The sequence below is a fragment of the Polypterus senegalus genome, chromosome 4, assembly GCF_016835505.1.
Source record: "Polypterus senegalus isolate Bchr_013 chromosome 4, ASM1683550v1, whole genome shotgun sequence".
In the NCBI taxonomy this organism is placed as follows: domain Eukaryota; kingdom Metazoa; phylum Chordata; class Cladistia; order Polypteriformes; family Polypteridae; genus Polypterus; species Polypterus senegalus.
In genome coordinates this window covers 81,100,571-81,116,912 of record NC_053157.1, presented here as the reverse complement: position 1 = coordinate 81,116,912, position 16,342 = coordinate 81,100,571, and the positions used below count along the sequence as shown (strand labels likewise).

General features: G+C 37.2%; 1 protein-coding gene across 1 annotated transcript in view; it reads left to right on the top strand.

Annotated features, from left to right (window-relative positions):
- Positions 1-3,121: 3,121 nt before the first annotated feature.
- Positions 3,122-16,342, top strand: part of fgl1 (fibrinogen-like 1) — a 94,488-nt gene continuing 81,267 nt past the window's right edge. The window contains exons 1-2 of the mRNA XM_039750947.1: positions 3,122-3,231; positions 3,327-3,401. Coding sequence (XP_039606881.1) covers positions 3,348-3,401 — 54 coding nt within the window. The 5' untranslated portion in view covers positions 3,122-3,231; positions 3,327-3,347. The remainder of the gene's footprint in view (positions 3,232-3,326; positions 3,402-16,342) is intronic.

The window sequence follows — 16,342 nt, the reverse complement described above, 5'->3', positions numbered from 1 at the left end:
AGGTATTATTTTTAAAATAGTACTGGTTGGGGGTCTTCATTTTCATTTACATAATAATTCTCTTTCATTCATACTTTAAAAAGCACTCAGATTCCTGTCCTTCCTTTCCATTCTGCCTCGCTTCATTCCTTTCACTTACAGATCCTTAAGTTGCTATTGCCCAGACATCCATCCATTATCCAACCCATTATATCCTAACACAGGGTCACAGCGTGGGTCTGTTGGAGCCAATCCCAGCCAACACAGGGAGCAATGCAGGAACAAATCCCTGGGCAGAGCGCCAGCAAACCGCAGGACACACACACACACACACACCAAGCACACACTAGGGACAATTTAGGATCAGCAATGCACCTATACATATCTTTGGACTGTGGGAGGAAACTGGAGAACCCGGAGGAAACCCACGCAGACACAGGTAGAACATGCAAACCACGCAGGGAGGACCCAATGATGAAATAACAGCAAGCCAAATTATTGAACTAACACAATCAAAAAAGTAATCCCAGTTCAAAATACTTAAACAGAGATAAAAGGTCAAAGAACCAAAAAATCTTAAACAAGACGGTTATAAAAACACAAGGGCAAAGTGCACTGACACACATGAAACACAGTTAATGTCACTTTGGTCTTATAGGAGCAACCAGTGATTCATGTAGTCATCATGTTCTTCCTCAAGGATTTAATGGGAGCACTTGGGACAATTAAATTATCAGGGCTCTAGTACCACAACAAGAAAGAAAGACCAAGATAAGTAACTGCAAAACTGAAAAAAGTCAGTCATCCACACTACTATGTTTTTATTTATAAACACAGATATAGCGTGTTGGACGATGACTGACTGACTGACAGATATTTATCTCCGTTTTTCGCCTTTTGTCCACACTACACCAGCATTTCCAAATGACAAAAATGAATACTACTGAAAACATTCTCCTGATGCAGGTACTTTTAAAAAATGCTGACACGGCATTTCAATGTTCATGGGCGAAAACAAAGATTTCTAAAAGCATTGATTCCATCTTGCTCTTGTTAGTCTGTGCTTATTACATGACTTTTTCCTGGCTGGATTCTGGTCACTGAAAAATCTAATTCCCTAACTGGTCACTCTTCACAGATGGAAAGCACATTCTGACATAGCAGGCATAGAAAAGCTGCTTTCTATGGCATTGGCCTTGTTGCTTACCTGAATGCCTCTAAATACAGTAGTGTTTTGTGTAATTTTCAGAAATCGTGTTCAAGTGGCCAGTCACAGTGCAGGATGGAGTCACCATTTGAATATGTGCTCAAATTACATGAGCACATTTGGTCCGATTGACATGTCAAAAAGTGGTGCTCAGACTATACACGTACAATGTACTGCAGTTGCTACAAAATGAATTTTGGAAAATTTGATGGTGACAACAGAAAATCGTCTCATGAGACTCTACAAGACAGCTGATTTGAAAATTCTGACATGACAGAAATTCTTCTGATCATGCAGCAGGTCAAACGTAAGAAGCAATCACAACTACAAGCAATCACAAGCTAAAATTCAGGCCAACTCACAAATGAAGTTGCCAAAAGCGTCCAGTGTCTGCGCGTGGGTGTATTGTTGTTCAGCATCCACAAGAGGGCTATAATGTCAGATTACAAAAGGCAACAACAAGCACAAATAAAGATGGTTGTAAGGGCTGGAATGGCTGATGAACAAAGGCAACAGGATGCAAAAAGAAAAGCGGAAGTAAAAGATAGCGTATTCAGTGAAGGGGGGGTTCCTATATGCACGATGTGATTGAAACAGATGGACTTACCGTTGTACGTTTCGTGTTTTCCTCCATGTGCCTTTCGACGTGCTATTAAATATATATTATGCAGGCTTGCCCACTTGCCCACAGTCTAGCAAGTAGAAAGGCATCATATAATTGAACTGAACTGAACAGAGTGTCCACAGTGCCTATGATGTCACACTTGATATGCCCGTTCTTGACGTGCCCATTTCAAGCAGTTTGCCACGTGTACAAATTAAATCACTTGTATTTTTCATTTCGCTAGTTGGCATGTACAACATAATGAAGAAAAATTTTAACAGAATCAGGAAAGAAGCTGACAGAGGGGGAATCAAACTCGGGTCCTGGGAGGCTAGCAAACCCTCTTTATAGCTGTTAAGGGAAATTCTTTTTTTATTTGACTCATATTATTCCTGCTCCCATTTTGCTGTATTAAGGCAGATTATTCAAATGTTTAATGGACTCGAATGAGACTAGTGTTCCCTCTATCATTCCTTTTTATTTACTATATTTTTGTTTTCAGTTATACTTTGTCTGTTGCAATGTTATATGGCATTTTGCTATAGGATTCACAACAGCAGTGCTAAAGCGTGTGATGGTTCATCTATTGGAATGAAAAACACATTGCATATTATTACTAATGCATTGCATTTTCATTCCAACAGATGGCACATTGTAAGAATTAATGACAAACATGCCCAAAAGAATGCAACTGCCTAATTGGACAGAAACCAGTTTATATTATGGAGATTTTACATTGGCAGAAGCGTGAGTATGGGAAGCATTTTGTAAGCTTTGAAAAAAAAGGAAAATATGGGTAATGGATAAGATTGTGCCATCTTTACTAACATCTGTTCTCAGAACTGAAAAGAAATCCCTAGAAGAACTTTGACGTCAGAAGGGCAAATGCTGCTATAACAGAAGAACTTATCCATTGTGTAATCTGCACACTTATGTTTCTCCCTCCTCCATGATAAAGAACCGATAACACCATATGAATGAATATTTTGGACAAAATACACAAATATAAAAATGCAAATACTTAAATGTATTGCAAAATGTGACAATAAATAAATGATATATAACAATACAAGAATGATATGTGTACATAAATTAAATGAGTTATGAAATATATGTTACGTGTTTCTTATTTATTCATGCATTTTTGAATTCATTCTTCATTTATTTATTTATTACAATGACACCACGTGCAATATCAAATACTTTTAATGCATCTCACTGTGGGCTCCAGTCATTGTTTTGCTGAAATTCTGTTTTGGTGTTTTCTATCATCTTTTTAGGACAAATCCAAAGACATTCCTTTTGAGTGACTCACAATCACAGCAGCGAGGCTAAATACTGAAGGATTTAAGAGGGTCAAGTCAGACTTAACTGTTAACAGGTTCTCTCGACACTGAAGTTAAAAGATCCACTGCAGCTCTGGGGTGAAGGCTTCTTTGAGGTATGTGAAGTAATGTTCAGTCAACCAAAATGAAAGACAGGAATTTTGAAGCAAATCAAGCAAACATTTCATTATTTTTCTCTTCTGCTTTTCAGGGAAAGTGATAATTAAGCAAAATGAAAATCATTGGGGCTGTTGCCATTGTTTGCTTTCTGGATTTCTGTGGCTCTGTAAGTTTTTTGGTGTGTTGTTAATATATTTGTTGTTTAAATAAAATGCCTGTGAAGCTGCAACATGTAGTAGATTTGATCAAATAGTAGTAAATTTCATAGATGTTGTGCTTTAAAACGAATAAGGCCAAAATCTGTAGGTTATATTTCTAAACTCCTCCGTTAAAACAACGACTGGAATTAGCTCCTCAGCCAGGGTCACAGAGTTGTGTAAATGGTTAGTGCTGCTTTATCACGGTTTAATTCCCAGGCTGGTATCTTTGTCTGTGTTCCATGCCATTCTGAGTTTACTGGTGTTTTCTTGTAAAGCTCTTGGTGCAGGTTGTATGGTGCTGTGATGGCCTGGCATTCCTTCCGGGGGTGCATTCCACCTTGTGCTGGATGTTGTTGGAATTGTTTTATTGACAGCTTGATCTTCAGACAGTTTCACTCCATTGTGTTGCAATGCTTTACTTTAACATATACTGTATTGCTGTATCTTGCGTAATGTTGCTTTCTCTAATACAGTTAATCCAATTGAAGGTCACAGTGCTGGGTGCCAGTTCATCTCAGTGTCCACTCACATAAAAACCCATTGGACAAATTTAAAAGCAATAATTAATTTAACCAGCATGTCTTTTTGGGCTGTGGGGGAGAAACTGGGGTATCTAAACGAATTTAAAAGAATGTGTAAACTCCACACAGATGGCACAAACTAAGGATTTTGGATCCTGGAGGCAGAACCGCTGCACTATGCTATTTTACATTTTACTAAACAGAAGATCAAGCTGGCTATGGACACAAAGTTTATTTATTTCATGGTAAATGTAAACAGAGCGTTCAAAGGAGGAAATTAAATGATATAAGTCTGAAAAAACACATCCATAATTATATTAAAGCTTCACTCTACAGAAGGCAATTTACTTCTGTTAAGAATACAAATGGATGGTCAATAATTACTCATACTGTTAAGTGTTTTGTGGACATAAAATCAGAACGGTTTACTATTGCCTTAAAAATAATCAGAACGGTTTACTATTGCCTTAAAAATATGGCCACTGGGTTCAGTTCCTGGTCTGATTACCATATTTGTGGAGATTTCATGTTCTCCTTGTATCCAAAAGAGCTCATTTTGAATACTATAATTTCCATTCATATGCCAGGCTATGCATTTTAAGTTACCTGATTACTTTAAAATGGCAATGAATGAATACAGCCATTGAAAGGTGTCCCATTTAGGACTGGTTTCTGCCTTGCACTTTGCCTTTCTAGGGTTGGCTTTAACTTTTCATGACCCAGTACTGATAAAAGTAGATTTATCAAATGTGTACGTGGTCATTTCTCAAACAGGATATTCACTTGCTCACTCACTTCCAGTATATTTTTCCTGGTAGTATAGTGATAGCATGCTGAGCTGCATTGATTAGCCCAAAATCTTTTTGGAGAATTTCCAGTTACAAACAGGTCAGTCAAGAGATATAATCTCTAAATTCTTGGTCTACTCCTCTGTCTGCTCCCAGTGGGCTGTAATAAGTACAACCCTTGTGGAAAGTGAGCTTGTTAAATACTAACTAACAATGATCAAACCATCTCAGTTGGCTCTTCTTGATTGTGTGTGGACATAGACTAGACTCCTTCAGCACTGTGTCTCTTTGGAGAATCCTTGTTGCTGGTTTGATTTTGTGTCTAATGAGTGGTTGATCACAGAATCCCAAATGAGACACACTACCTGCATTGTGAGGGGGCATCAGCTGCAGCACTATGGCCATGTGCCGTGATTCCCCAAGGGTGATCTGGCTCACAGGAACCTCATTGTTGAGGTCCCAAGTGGCTGGACCAGGCCAAGGGGACACCCACATAACACTTGGCTGAGGCAGATAGAAAATCATTTCTATGGGGTGGCCAACTGGGATCCCAAGCTGTTTCGTCATGTAGTGGGTGCGGCAACATGCTGCACATCCAATAAAAAAGGATGAGTCCAACAAATATGTAGAGAACTTTTGGGAACTTGAACTTGTCGTCTCATTAGTTCAAGCATTGTGAAGAGCTCATGAATCCAGTTGAAGATGAGATTAGAGAGTATTAGATTCAAAGGATTGTCAGAGGACTTAGCTCCTACTTCTTCACCACCAACTGCTATGATATCCATAGATATTGTTGGTTAATCGCATGATCAACTGTACTCTCACTCATGATCAATACCCTTTGGTACCTGAACTCCTTCACTGGAGAAAGTAAGCCACAATTTTCAGGAGAGTGCCACGACCTATGATTAACAGAGGCATATTCTCAAAATAACTGGCATTCAGCTTTGAGCATCTCTAGTATGCATCTTCTCCAAAGTCTCTTACAATTGTAACAGATGAAATTTTAGATGTTGGATATCATTTGGTAATGGACTTATCCAACACTTAGATGTAGAAGTTGTTTCCCAAAAGATGGTACATTTAAAGGCTTTTGATACACCTGCTATGGTGGTTAATGGGATGGTCCAGTTGTTAGCAGTGTTGCCACACAGATCCAGTGATTTCAGTTCAAAATTTGTTGTCTGTTTGGACGTTTCATGTTCTCCCCATGTCTGCAGTGTTTTTTCTCTGAGACCCTTTGAGGTTCTCCCAAATCTAAATGTGCATGTTAGATTAACTGCTGATAATAAATTGGTCCCTTGTGAGTGTGTGTTTTTGTTTGGGCCTTGTGATAGACTGGCATCCCTCCAACATTAGTTGGTTTCTGACTTGAGCCCAATGCCTCCAGGATAGACTGCAAATCTCACTTGGATTAAATAAGTTTGAGAATGTTATGCTATGATATCAACTATAGACAAACCACAAAAGAAACAAAGAAAATTCATAATTAAAAAACTTACAATAGCACTCACTTTATTCTGCCTTTAGATAGCAGAGGTAGTTTTTAGATAGATAGATAGATAGATAGATAGATAGATAGATAGATAGATAGATAGATAGATAGATAGATAGATAGAAATTTTTATGAGACTGATCAGAAATAAAACGGTCAAAAAATAGCAAAAAAAAACTGGGAGATTGGCAACTGAAGCTTAGATGCGAGTCAAAACTCAAGGTCAAAAAGTTCAGAAAACTAGATTGATACCAAGAATTTCAAAATAATTTCTTAAACAGCAAAAATGCATGCAAAGATAGAGTTTATCCACAACAGGGATACATACAGTAAGTGTAGAAACGGAGACTTTTTAACCCATTGAGAATTAGCACAGGGATCACAGATTATGTAACCATGCCCTCAGCAATCATGATGGTATCCCAGATGACAGGTACACAGAATAGCAAGTTCCACAAAAGGCAAACTACAACAACAACAACATTTATTTATATAGCACATTTTCATACAAAAAATGTAGCTCAAAGTGCTTTACATAATGAAGAATAGAAAAATAAAAGACACAGTATGAAAATAAAATAAGTCAACATTAATTAACATAGAATAAGAGTAAAGTCCGATGGCCAGGGAGGACAGAAAAAACAAACAAAATCTCCAGACGGCTGGAGAAAAAAATAAAATCTGCAGGGGTTCCAGATCATGAGACCACCCAGTCCCCTCTGGGCATTCTACCTAACATCAATGAAACAGTCCTCTTTGGATTTAGGGTTCTCACGGAAGGACTTGATGATGAGCAGCAGTAATGGTTCAAAATAAAATGATAAAATCCAAGTAAAATGTTGAAACATAATATTGATAAGAGAAATAGATTCCTTGGTGTGGTAGAAATTCAATATCTTATTAAAGAAAGAAACGTCCGCTCACAGGACAAATCAATTATCAGGCAGGAGAAAAGCTGTTCAATGTGTCTTTTACTATAATATCTAATAATTTTATTTAAATAGTTATAATTTAATATTAATTACTCCTCAGCAAAATGCCGTAGAGGGAGTATTCTTCAAAAGCAGTCTGTTACAGCATGATCATAATGGTCAGAGAAACAAAGAATAGAGATTTATTTTATAAACTGTTGAATTTACATACAGTGTCAATCAATGCATTCATTTTACTCTGGTTGGTTCATTGGTTTACACCCAAATGATTTATATAAAATAAAAGTCTGTTATATTATATTCTTCTTATACCCTTTGAGATGAGCCATCACCTTTGAAATTTCTGTGCATACAAAAACTGTCCATTTTCTTTTATAGGACATCTGTTGATTTCTTAGTCATCTCTTAGTCATCCTTCAGTATATTTTGTATATTACATCAATCTTTCTTCTGGTACATTCTTTATTTACTTGACCATCCCAGTATTTTTCCTAAACCAATACTTATATTTCAGTGTACATTTTGTAGTTCACTTGACCTATATCTGGTTTCCTGGTGTGTTGTAATAGGTTACTGATATTTATTAAATAAATATTTAATATCTATTAACTCTTTATGCTATTTCTTTAAGATGAATGCCATGTTACCCTAAAATTATTCTTCCACATTGGTAAAAAAACAAATCTGGAAAAGATTTTGATTATACACTATTATCAATAAACAGAGGATGAAAAAAAAATTAACTCCGGATACACTGGAGGCATCAATGACTGTTATGAGCACTCAGAGTCCCAAACATGACAGATACAAAAATGCCCACTGGGAGAAAACCTAATCATAAAGCCCAGGCTAGACAAAAAGGGCTTTGATGAATCTTTAAAAAAAAACATGTTTGAAAAAATGCTCTAAAACAAAGGCAAGATTCGTAGAGCACAAAGGGCAAAGGAACTGCCTGAAACAGTGTGGCAAACCAAAATGAACAAAGTCCTAAAACAGTACTGTATATCCAAAGCAAAGTCAAAAAGCAGAGCAGAATCAAAATACATTAACTAGAATAAGCACAGAAGAATCACTGGACTCAAAGAAACACTTGCAAGCACATTCAAAATGAACCGCCAGGATCTGCAGGAGACCCCTTGGGGGACTACCCATAAAGACACATGGAACATTGCACAGGCATAGAGAACAAAGCCATAATAAAATTAAAGCAACATTAATATAAAACAAAGACTCAAAAGTGAAATTAAAAATGCACAAAAGAAAAATTTGAACCCCAGCCAGGGGAAGATACCTGGCTGAAATAGAACACTGGCTTTTAAAATAGGCCTACACAAGCAGTCAGCTTAGCTGCACTATCAGGAGGTTACCAGGAACTCAAAATTAAAAAAAAATGAAAATAGGATAAATAGCAAATAAGTTTGATATGATAAAAACACCAGAAGAGCATTTCAAAACTTAAACAGAAAATATTTAATGAAAAACAATTAAAGACAAAAAGAAAGAAATCAACAAAAACACTTTCATTAACAAAAATATCATATTTAATAACTTTAAATTCTTTAAAAAAAATCCTCTTATTTTGGTCATTGCTATTCCTAACAATGACCTTATACTTCCTTAGAAGGCTGGCATCCTTCAACATCTGCAATAAGATGCTGCAGATGTTCTATCAGACGGTTGTGGCGTGCGCCCTCTTCTACACGGTGGTGTGCTCGGGAGGCAGCATAGAGAAGAAGGACGCCTCACGCCTGAACAAACTGGTGAGGAAGGCAGGCTCTATTGTAGGCACGGAGTTGGACAGTTTGACATCGGTGGCAGAGTGACGGGCACTGAGCAGGCTCCTGTCAATCATGGAGAATCCACTGCATCCACTGAACAGGATCATCTCCAGACAGAGGAGCAGCTTCAGCGACAGACAGCTGTCACTGTCCTGCTCCACTGACAGACTGAGGAGGTCGTTCCTCCCCCCACTATGCGACTCTCAATTCCACCCTGGGGGGTAAACGTTAACATTATACAAAGTTATTGTCTGTTATACCTGCATTTTTATCACTCTTTAATATTGTTTTTAATCAGTATGCTGCTGCTGGAGTATGTGAATTTCCCATTGGGATTAATAAAGTATCTATCTATCTATCTATCTATCTATCTATCTATCTATCTATCTATCTATCTATCTATCTATCTATCTATCTATCTATCTAAACTCTTCCCTCTTTCTTTACTCTGGGGATAAGAGGAATTGTTAAAGTATCTGAAGTATACAGAATTTAAATATAGTCTATCTATCTATCTATCTATCTATCTATCTATCTATCTATCTATCTATCTATCTATCTATCCATCTGATGTATTTTTGTTTTCCCTTTGCAATTTGTCTCTGGTCATTTTCTAGGCTGGTTTGCTACTGTATGATGTTCTTCTATAACCTGCTTTGAGGTGGTTGTGCTCTGTTAAAGATTTGGAAGATGACACAGGCTTTGAATGTCAAGAGTGTGCCTCACCCCAGCTGTATTTGTATGCTTTCTCCCTTTTTTTGTTAAATATTTTCAATTTAAACCAGAGCTAGCAGGATTAGGACTGTAAGTACAGTCAGGCTCTGAGGTGGTGTAGGTGTTTGGGGTGGTCCATAGCTCTTGACTGTGGCATTTGTAAGCTTACTTTCTGTACTTTCTGCCTCTTTCTTTGCACTTGTCTCTTTTAGACTTGAATTCTGGAGAGATTTTGTAAAACTGAAGTTAATTGAGCTTTTCTCTTTGAAATACCTTATATTAGGATTTCTCCTTTGGTCTTTACTCTTGTATCTTGGTTTATGTTGTTGGGATCAATGTTTTGGCTTTTGTTAATTCATTATTTCTTTGTTTTATTCTGTGATGTATTTTGGTCTTAACGTTTTCATGAAAAGAGTGGTGCACCTAAAAATGATCCTTTTTGCATCATTCGTGAAGAATGGACATAACAAAATTCCTGACAGCATGAGTTTGAATGAATACCCAACTTGAACAACAGCAAATAATATTAAATTGCCAAAATTAATCAAGCTGCATAGTCCAAAATATTAGATATTCAGTAATATGGTTTTAGTAAAATATTGTTTTTTTTTCCTGCCAACAGTGTGGCTCTAGGGAGCTTAAGCAACTTGGCACATCCATGATAGAATAAAAAGGGTGAGATTTCTTGAAAGACTTTATTGGATGTGCCTTGTTGTAAACTGAAATATGCACAAAGGAAACTTACAGGTGTAAAATCAAGACAATAAATAAGAAGTAATGATTTACAAAACAGTTCAGAGCAGACAGTATGCATTTAACAATAAGACACTTACAAAGATTTCCAGGGATGGACCGTGACGAGAGAGAGAGTTGTGCATAAACAGAGATTCAGATTGCTGCGTACCACGACTAAACGGACCCAGGGGTAAACATCCATCCATCATCCAACCCGCTATATACTAATTACAGGGCCACGGGGGTTTGCTGGGGCCAATCCCAGCCAACACAGAGCGCAAGGCAGGAAACAAACCCTGGGCAGGGTGCCAGCCCACCACAGGGCACACACACACACACACACACACCAAGCACAAACTAGGGATAATTTAGAATCGCCAATGCACCTAACCTGCATGTCTTTGGAGTATGGAGGAAACAGGAGCACCAGGAGGGAACCCACGCAGACACGAGGAGAACATACAAACTCTACGCAGGGAAGGGGTAAACATACCTTAAAAATACGTTTTGGACGTGACTGAAATAGAAGATAAAGGGGGTGCCTAAGTGAGACACAAGGGGTGCATTTTATTTAAATGTTAATTATGGGACCTACATACTTTATATGTTCTTTATCGGCATTTATAACACCACTATGAGTGTGGGATGTGACTGATAGGTGTGTTAGTAAATGACAAGACAAAGGGGGGGCACAGTTCAAGAAATAACAGTAGGGCAGAACATTGTTAAGTAAAGTTCTCACATGCACAGCCGTGAAAAACAGAAAAAACAGTACTTGCCTTTTTTGGGTGGGACATTCCTTTCATTTTTCCTTGCACAGGTATTAATTGGTTTAATTAGCATCATATTATTGATCATTTGCTGTATTAGTTATTTTAGTTTTTATTGTTTCATTTTGAAGAACCTTCCGTGCTTAATTTTTAATTCCATGCAAATTGAACTTTGATAATGGGTTCAAACATTTGCTGTCAGATTCTGATTCTATGATGTTCAAAACATTGAGAAAAGTTGATTTTAGCATGGTGTGTGCGCCTGTCGAAACTTATGAACAATGATAACTTCTGAAAAAATGGACCTACCTTTTTCAAACATGTCTGTCTTGTTACAGGCTCCAGACCTGTTGTTTTTGGTCCTGTCTGGTCCCGTACTTATCTCTCTATCCTTCAAAAATGTCAAATGATACCTGACAAAGAAATTGTTTAATTTAACCAGGATTTTATAATTCTTTTCTGCTCAATCATAAGACTAGGCCTATTGATTTGCAAACTTTTTGCACAAGTAGTTTTTGAGATACATAGTTTATTTCAATTACGTGTACACACACACAGAGGCACACAAAGGCACACGCGCTCACACATTGAAAACATATTATAAGTGAAGATAGCTGACCTGGACACCAATCCATCTGTTCAAACATTTACAGTGGAAAACAAGGAATAATGCTCAAAAAGTAAATAATACATACCAGAATTATTAAACGAAAAAGAAAATGTCTGTCTTGGCTTTAGGTAAAAAGATCAGTCACCATCTAAGTATTGCCTTTAATATAAAATAGCCCAAGCAGTGTTTCTTGTCACACTTCCACTCAATAATTTGATGGCTAGAAGTACTCAAGGATAGTGTGTCACAGAGAAATTCTGCAGCATTATTCTTAATTGTTCATACTGTTCATTGTGTATTGCAGTGAAATATCCAAATTCCATGGAATCCAATTGCTGAATAAGGTGTATTTTTGCTTAACGTCTCAGTACATCCATAATGGCTAACACGATACAACACCCTAGTACTAAAACCACACAGAAGTAGGCAAGTAACTGTGAAACATCCTGGCATTCTGTGGCTTTGGGCAGCCTGGACATGGGCAGTGTAGTGCTTGGGCAATAATAGGCCTTCGATCTACAGTGTGGTATCAGCAAAAGTTGAGCCCAGAGCATTGTCCTGGCAAAACTCCATAACCACTTGTTTTTAGCAGAACTAGTTTTCAGGTTGTCTGCTTCAGACATTCAGGTCCTATACTGGCCATTTTAATCACTGATTTTGTGATTATGGTCACTTAACCTGAAGCTGTTGTAAACATAGAAATTACATGTAAACAGGAGCTGTTGGAATGTTTTTTGTGATATAAATGTGATATCTTTATACACAGTATAATACACTACCATTTCTGTTTGCTTGTCTGTCCAGGATTTTAAATCACCTATAACTCACAAACCGTTTGACTTGAAATACAAATATACTACGTGACGTCTACTATCCGCTTTCGAGGTGATGATTGACCTCCAAGGTTATTCCTCTTTTTTATTTTTAGTTTTTTTATTGTAGAATCAACTTTTGGCAGTGGCCAGCAGGGCAGCCATGCAGCGCATGTGTATGGGTGCCGTTCTCATCCCTACCACCTTCCTCTACCTCTTCATATCTTAAATCATTCTTGAGGCAGATTGGAGACTTCAGCGCCAGCTTAAGTGAAAAATTTAAGAAAACATATTAAGTAATTGCAACAGAAACACTGACTTAATCAATTTTAACGCGAAAAGATGTCGACGAAAGAAGAGAAGAAGTGGGCTGCTAGGGTGGAGAAAAGAGGAGCTGCTCAGGAAGCAGCAAGCGCATCAGCCGCTGAGCAAACGAATGCTAAACGACGGAGAAAGAGTATGAAAAGTATGAGTGTTCAAGTCAAGTGTATTCACTGCACGTTATCATGCAGTGCGCTGTTACTGGTATGACATAAAGGGTGTTTGTTTTATATTGTAGATCACAGTTTGTCCTCACAATAAAATATTTTTAATTAAACACAACATTATTGTCTGACTTCAATCTGCACACTCAAAAATACTCACTTGTATACTTCTGCTTTATTTTTTAGCAAATACAGAATGTATTACTAACAATAGTTTTAATGTCAATAAATCTATTTCCACCTTGGATTATTTTCTACCTTTAGTTTTTTTTTTTTCTTGTGTTTGCTAATCTGGTTAAATATTATTCAAGCTCAGATTCAGGTGTCATTACTAGTGAAAAGAATGGGACAATACAAAGCGTTTAATAATAAACAGAAGCAGGCCTAATTTTATTACTGATTTCATGGAAGTGCATGACCCACAACAGTTCTCCAGGCACACATTGGCACACAAGTTGGTACAAAGATGTGTTAGCTAGCACTGCCACATTATATCTCCAAGAGACAAGGTTTGAATCATGACCTGGACACTGCAGAGAGTTTGCATGTTCTTCCCTTTTTCCACATAGGTTTTCTCCAGAAATATATTGTTTCCTAGCACATCATAAATGCAGATCAGTTAACTCATTAACTCTTGAGCCTTGACTTTCATTAAGAAAATGGATGGTATAGGTACTGAAACTGTTGCAGTATACAGCCTTATACTTTCAACAAAAATGCTTAAGCAATGTTTCTGTAGTAATCATAATGCATACTGCGGCCACTGTGTCCTGGGGTTACAATAAGGTCGAACTCCATCCTACATGTTTAAAAAGAACCTAATTTCTACTCCAATACTCCCTTTGATGAGTGGTGCAAACCCCAATACCACATGCCCATCCTTACCTGCTTACTTAAACAGGAAATTATGGGAAACCCAATTTATGATCGTCATAGAACTAATTAACTAGGTTGTGGTCTGTGATTGGGCATATTAGGGGGCATGACATGAAAACTGAGTGAAGCGGTGGAAGTACTGAATAGAAGGAGGCTGTTGCTAATTCAGATTTTGATGTTGTAAGGAATAATTCTGCCACATTATTTTTGATTTATGGGTAAGAACTAATATTCTTATTTTCTTTGATGACCTTATTCTTGTGTTTTTTAGATTCACAATGTTCTTGTGAACAAGGTTTTTGATGTCTTTAATGTCACAACTATTTAAGATGTTGATGCATAAACACATCTTTCTGTGGATTTAGTCAAGGGACCTCCACGTAGCCAGGGTTGTGCTTGTTTCTATGACTCTCGGTTTTTGCCAGATTTGTAACATCTTGATTATTGTTTTTTTTTTTGTTTCTTTTCTAGTTTTGACCACTGCCCACTTTTAACCTCCCTTTGTTTTGTGACTAAAGGATCCATTTCCTGGTTTTACCTTCTTGGTGTTTACCCTCTCAGACTTGGAATTCTATGTAAATGTGGTTAGGTCCAAGTGCCTCACAGGCTAACCTGTATTGATTGCATGCATGGTGTTAAGCTTGAACAACACTCAGGACAGTATCCTGCTGCCATCTATTGGATACAATAACATCATCCTGCAAAAACAATCATGAATGTTGTTACTTATTTTGCCATTCTACGGTAACTCATCAATATTAATGAATGATTTAGATCCTTCAACCAAAATACACAATGGTAAGTAAATGAAAAAATGTAAAGCCAGTTTTAGAACAAACTTAAACTGAACTATTAGTTGAATCAAGTGATAGTGATGAGAAAGTGATGTTTTGGCAAAAAATTGTCCCCAAAAGGTTTTTACCTGAAATGAAGGCTATTAGGATTCAGAGGATAGGCAAACAGAGTATATAGCTTTATTGCAATAAAACAATAACACAGACTCAACCCAATTCAGCCAAATCAGACTGAGCCCCGAACAGTTCAGAAATCAAAGTTTATATAATTATTCCTTATCAACTTGACCTTGCTCAAATGAGCTAATTCGCTGTTCTCTCTGACTCCCCTCTGTACCTGTCCAGCCAATATTTTAAGTTCTCATGGGAACCATTATTATCTCCTGACTTCCTTCTGCAGCTGGTCACTGGTATTTTTACTGCCTATTGTTCATCTTTATTTTCTGTTTTGCTTATTTTGATTGGTCTCGGCCAGGCAGATGTTCTCTTCTTCCATTTTTGGGCTTTCTCTTATCATTTCCTTTTCCTTGGCCTTCAAGCTATTTTATATTTGGTGGCTAAAGCTAAGCTTTAACACTAGAATTACCAGAGCCTACGAAAAAACTCGTAGATCCGTCCCACCTTAAATCGCTTCTTAAAACCGTTCTCACCTCTCCGCCAGCCTCCTTTGTCCTGTAAATGTGCCGATAAAAACAAACTGGAAGCAGCCGGCTATTCCATCCCCCCACCGATATGGCTTGTGCCTTTATTTAAGCATTTGCTTGGCAGGCCTGACTTGCATTAATATCTGCACTAAGGTTAATGCTTATATATATTTTTTTCTACATTTATTTATGCTAATACATGAATATACTAATTTGATTTTTCATATATTACATCATCTTGACCTTGTTGTTATCAATGCCTTTGTGGTTCTGCTGACTCACTATTCCAGCTGGCTTCTCACGGGCCTACCATGAGCATTTTTCTGTATTATGTCATTGGTATGTTCCTTGCTTCCTAGCCTTCAAACAACAGGTGTTCTTATTCCCCCTTCTTCTGTCCTTGATAGTTTCTGTGTGTCATTCTCTTCTTATTTTGTCCTTCCTTTCCCAATATTGATAATTTAGCTTCAAGCCTAAACTAGAAATCCAATATGACTAACATTTTTTATTTAACTATTTGCTTGACATATCTTATTTGCTTAACATGTCTAATTTATGTTAAATCTAATGCTTCAGAAGCTGTTAATTACTTTTATGCTAATACATAGATTTTTATTTTCCATAATTGGTCATCAGATGTTGACACAGATTGTCAAATTGATGCATACAACGTAATATGCCTGGTGAATTTGGTCACATGAAACTTAAATGTGGTAGAAAAGCAAAATTGACTGCAATCAAATAGAATGACAACAAGTACAACAAATTGTCAATGTTTGTGTTAGGGGAAATGTGGAAGTGATTAAATCTTGCACTATGGTAGTGTACAATAACACAATAGGCATGGCATCATGTGGATCAGGCACTGGCATTCTACCCTCTCATGCGCAACCAACAGAAAAAATGTTATAAGTAAAGTGTGCAAAGAAATGTGTCTACTGTCCCAATTATGA